At 38.2% G+C, this 5,202-nt stretch overlaps 1 protein-coding gene across 2 annotated transcripts; it reads left to right on the top strand.

Moving 5' to 3' along the window:
• Positions 1-207: 207 nt before the first annotated feature.
• On the top strand, positions 208-3,540 carry tnfsf14 (TNF superfamily member 14). Of its 2 annotated transcripts, XM_063903116.1 has the most exons (5): positions 208-297; positions 712-936; positions 2,239-2,272; positions 2,362-2,436; positions 2,614-3,540. In XM_063903116.1, the coding sequence occupies exons 1-5, from the start codon at positions 295-297 to the stop codon at positions 2,997-2,999; spliced, it is 723 nt and encodes a 240-aa protein (XP_063759186.1). In that variant the 5' UTR covers positions 208-294; the 3' UTR covers positions 3,000-3,540. The 2 variants fall into 2 exon arrangements, with proteins under 2 accessions (XP_063759186.1, XP_063759187.1); XM_063903117.1 differs by lacking the exon at positions 208-297 and having other exon boundaries at positions 541-936.
• The last annotated feature ends 1,662 nt before the right edge of the window (positions 3,541-5,202 follow it).

The raw sequence follows: 5,202 nt of genomic DNA, 5'->3' as shown, positions 1-5,202 counted from the left end.
GTGTAGTACACTCCACTAAACACCACACACTATATGAGTGCATGGTTCTTGGAGCATGGTGATGCCTGGAGTATGAAGGCCTGTACAGTCAGAGGAGGTAAAAAAAATCTGTTTATAGTTTTTGTACTGAACTATTTTTGACCCCCAAAAATGTCTACATTTTGTATTTCTTTAACAAACGTTGTACGTACTTGTCTTGTCCTCTTATATTCTGTAGAGGGAGCCATGAGTGAAAAAAAAGAAATGGCTGACCTCACAACTTTAACATCACTGAAGCCTTGAGAAGATTTTGATATGGTAAGTAAACAATTTGCAGGTAATCCAGTATGTTACAATTCAGATTCTGAACAGATGCATACCTGATCTATGAGTCATTATTGTCTGAACTTTCCATTGCCTCTTCATTTTATATAAAAAACGTCCATCATCTAAACCTGCCATTTCACCTAAACTGACCCCGACTGTCTGAGTCTGATGTTGGGATTTATATTATTGTTTCTCTTTTTACATGCTCATGCCTAAAAATGACTGTGAATCTTTTGCAACAACACAATGATTTTTCTTTGTCTGACTACAAGTGAGCCATCTCCACTTTAACCAACCACAAGTGAGCCCACCCATTTAGCTCTCTCACACCTCTCTCTGTCTCGCAAGTTTATTACTCTTTGAAGTTACATCCTCTCACAACGTCTTGGGGACATTTCCACACAGAAACATCTTTCAGTGAGCATCGTCGGTATGTCCACGGCTGTATATCCCTCTGTGTATGTGGTGGACACCCATGCCAATCGCCCTCCAGTGCCACCCAGGCTGAGCCAGAAAGCACAGCGAGCCAGGCCAGTGCAGACCCTGCTGATCCTGCTGGTGAGCTTGGCCTTGTTCGGCATGGCCATAGAAGCTTGCTTCATCTATCATCTCTATCAACCTGCCGGATCTGTGAGTATTAACGGCATCTATGAGTCCATACTCTTTAACTATTTTTTTTATATATCATTTCATTTTATTCATCATGTCTTCTGCTTTTCTTTGCAACTTCTCAGTTTTCTCTACAAATTTTTGTGTATTTGCACTTTTTCTTGAATGAATTAAATACATATGGATACTATTAAGGTAAAAAACTTTAGAAAAATATAACAAAATACAAAAATGAACGTAAAACGTCATCATGAAAACGTCTTCATGTGTTAATGACGAGAAAGTGATTTGTGACTTTCAGACATTGGGAGTTTTATTAATTAAGTAGAATGATCACCATCGCTCACAGCTTCTTTTTTCTTAATGCATGTCACAGAGTCACATGCTATCATAGGAAACTGCCTGCTTTGGTCTCATACAGTGGGCCTGCCACAACGAAAGAGGAAACTTCCATTGTATAAAAGTCAATTTGTGATTAAATATGTTCCCATAGTGTCATGATGGAGTTATGGTGAGATATTTTGTATCCATACAAAAAAGTTCCTTCAACACTAGTTAAGTGTAAATAATGAAATGAAGGGCTCTCATGATAGCTACAGAACTGACCTTTTCTCCAATCACATGAAAGATGTTTTTTTCTCCCAAAACTGCTGATGGTGAAATAATTTTACTATTATGGGGAAGAGAGTAAATTGGGAAGTCCGGCCCAGTTATGAGAAAACATTGACGTCCATACTTGACAGTGGCATGTGGTCTTGAGGTCCCATGATGGTGGATAGTAGATAGATAGATAGAAAAGATAGATGGATAGAATTACTTTATTGATTTGTTCGTGGCAGCAGCATAAAAAAACAAGGCAATGTAATTACAATAACATAAAACAAAAAAGCATTTACAAATAAAGTTAAAAATATAGTAAAGTATTTGTTTTGACTTTATGACTCAGTTTCCTGTCCTGATGTTAAGCTCTGCTTGAGGGCAGCAATCCCCAGGTGAATGGCGAGACTTTGTTAGCATTAAATCAGTAGTGGTTATAGGAATCGTAGATATAAAGTGTAAAAACAGGACCGTGGAGAAAGGAAGTGGTCTATTTCCTGTAACATGATTGTGGTCTATTTTTCTTTCTCTACCAGAAATACAAACCTGTCCGATTTTGTTCTGCAGAAAGATAACAACATATAAACACAAAAAGGAACTTTTTCACAAAATTCTGATTTAATGCCTCAGCGAGATAGCAGTTTTTCACAACAGTGCATATGCTCACAATAGAGAACAAATATGCACACACAGCTGAGAGGTAACACGTTTTTATTTCCATTGCAGGACACCTCAGCATCGTCCTCTATGCTCATTGGAGGTACGTTTTTATCCCTTTTGCCTCAACTGAGAGATATGACTACAGTAACTTAATCCATATGAGTGACATTATGACTTTTCCTCACTCAGGTAAAGACGTTAGCTCTACTACTGATATTCCCAGTCTTGTTATTCCTCCTTCCAAACCGGTTGCACATCTGACAGGTGAGACCAGTGGACTTTGCCATTTATAAACAGCATATTTTATCAAAGCTTTTGCATTTAAGAATGTATTCATAGTTTCAAACCATCAAAATTAATCAATACATTTTAAGGACATTATATTAATTAAATAAATAATCAGATTTCACGTTGTTGTTGTTGTTGTTGTTTTTTACCCAGATGGATCAGATGTAGTCCATGGAAAGACTATCATGGCATGGAGCATGGAGGCAGACCCTCTCCTCCATGAAATGGACTACAAAAACCAGAGTCTAATCATTCAGAAGGAGGGGTATTACTATGTCTATTCCAAGGTTTCCTTCTTAGACACTGATTTTTTTAACCATTCTATTCATCGGAAAACCGAACGGTATGTTGGGAAAAGCATTCCTCTCCTGTTGTCCAAAAAACACACTGACAAGCCCAGGAAAAATCGATCCAACAGTTATCTCGGTGGAGTGTTTCACCTAACAGAAAATGACGGCATTTATGTAGAAGTGAGTGATACCACAAATATTGTGAAACACAAACCCATTGAGAATGTCTTCGGTGCATATATGATATAAATACCACACTGATATCTCACCATGAATCTGAACTCTTGAAAAACAGTTAACACAGGGATAATGATTCATAAGGTAAAAGTAGGTTGGTAAAGAGAAAGATTTGTAAACCTTTCTGAGCCTCTTTGAGTAATATGTGGGGTCATGACTGTGCTGGTTTCCTTGCTGGGGGTTGAAGCTGTTTTATTTTTAAACATGATTCACAATTATTTTCTTATCAGGGATTTTTTATATGCTTATGTTATGCTTATTTTATATTACTTTATTTCAAATGGTATCGTCTGAATGTTACCAAATGACTTGGATGTCATAGGTACAAAAGAAAAAAGTGTTACTGATCTTACTTTTGCTTAATAGAAATGTACTGTATGTGTCAAGTTAATGCTGAAACTAAACACATAGAAACTGTCTACTTTCTGTAACGCATACTGCACATTATTTATTTATCCCTTCAGTGGTGATATGAATGACATCATTTCTGCTGTATATACCTATGTCAAATAATGTATACGACATTTTAAAATAAAAAGATAATGATTTAAAATGTTTTGAGTCTTTACTAAGGCCATTATGTAGCCTAGATGCACTTCCTGCTGCTGTGTCAGATAAGTTGTGCTGGAGCCTTGCTGTCCTCAGTAGCAACAGTTTCACCCACTCAGTTCCACCACACGACCGGCACTGTGGAGAAAGTCTTATTTTAAACAGCACAGTGACACATAACAACAACGACGTGTCAGCCACCTTCAACCAGAATGTCTGTGTGCTGTAATACAGTCCGACATTATGACGGATATGACTATAGCAGCTTGCAATGTACATCACAATTATACAGTAACATGTAAGATATCCGTTGTGTACGGAGTGATGCAGGCACAGCTGATTTCAGGTACTTAGGACAGTAAAACAAAGTGCAAACTGCCCTTAAAGTTGAATCCTATACTCCCCTTGAAAATGTCAAAGGTTACCCAAGTGTTTGTGTATTAGACCCGCACACTTATCTAATGTAATGCTATTGCGGATCATTTTCAATTCATCACCATGGTTACAAGCATGCTGACATCACTCGGAAGTTCTTTTTTCTATCTTTTTTGTATCTCTCATGCAGTTATGCTTTCCCTTCAGCTGTGTCTGTTCGAAGAAGCCGCTGTTGAAACACCCACAGAGTTGTGTATTTGTAAACTGAAGCGGAAGTGGTAGTAGGGCCAGGTGGGGGGGAATTTGTTAGTGTAAAGGGTAACAGATTGCCTGACTCACTTTCCAACCCCATAACCTGACAGTGTGTGTGAGTGTGTGTGTGTGTGTGTGTGTGTGTGTGTGTGTGTGTGTGTGTGTGTGTGTGTGTGTGTGTGTGTGTGTGTGTGTGTGTGTGTGTGTGTGTGTGTAGGTTAGGTGAACCCAAATTAATTTCCCCTCAGGCTTGTTCAGCACAGCAAGTTTTGTTCAAATCGGTAACACACTTAACTTCAACATATAATAATAATAATTATAATAATACACAAGATTTGTATAGCACTATTCCTAATGCCCAAAGACGCTATATTGTCTGTCAAGTCATGGGTGGCCTCGACTTGGACTTATTGTACGGTCTCCCTTCATGAATGCTTCTCAACGCATGTGTAAGTAATTATAATCCAGCGCTGGCTGGCATGATAGGTGTGAGAGACTGTATACTAGCAAAGGAGGGGGAGCTGCATCAGCTGTGGTTGGGAATTAAGCAGTAAGGTTTTCTTTCAAATGGTCTAGAAATGACTTTTATGGAGAATTTGTGTGGGATGACAGCACTCTTTATGGGCCTACTGTTTGATCTCAAACGTATCATAATGCAGGGTTGTGGTATCAATCTGTTAAGAAATCATCAACATTTTTCACAATTTTCTTGTAAATGCACGTCTTCTTATCCGTCACATGAACGCCTTGTTTCTACACCGAAAAATGTGTGATGCCAAGAGCAACTTTTGTGTGCTAGACAAAACTGAAAGGTAGGTTCAAGGTACACAGCAGAGCAAAACAGGTAAATACTGTCCCCTTGTGTTGGTCTGTAGATCAGAAAGAAAACAGTGCCCTCCCTTAAACACATGTCATTTTGTGATGTTGGGTCTTATAAATAAAATATTGAATTTGAGAATACTGCCACTTTTGATCAAGGTTAAAAGTCAAGTGTTGTGATGTTTTCTATCAAAAAAACCTCTCACAATTTTAGTTGTGG

The sequence above is a fragment of the Eleginops maclovinus genome, chromosome 16 (genome assembly GCF_036324505.1).
Source record: "Eleginops maclovinus isolate JMC-PN-2008 ecotype Puerto Natales chromosome 16, JC_Emac_rtc_rv5, whole genome shotgun sequence".
Lineage (NCBI taxonomy): Eukaryota > Metazoa > Chordata > Actinopteri > Perciformes > Eleginopidae > Eleginops > Eleginops maclovinus.
Note: the sequence above shows the minus strand (reverse complement) of the source record. Positions and strands in the feature narration are given on the sequence as shown.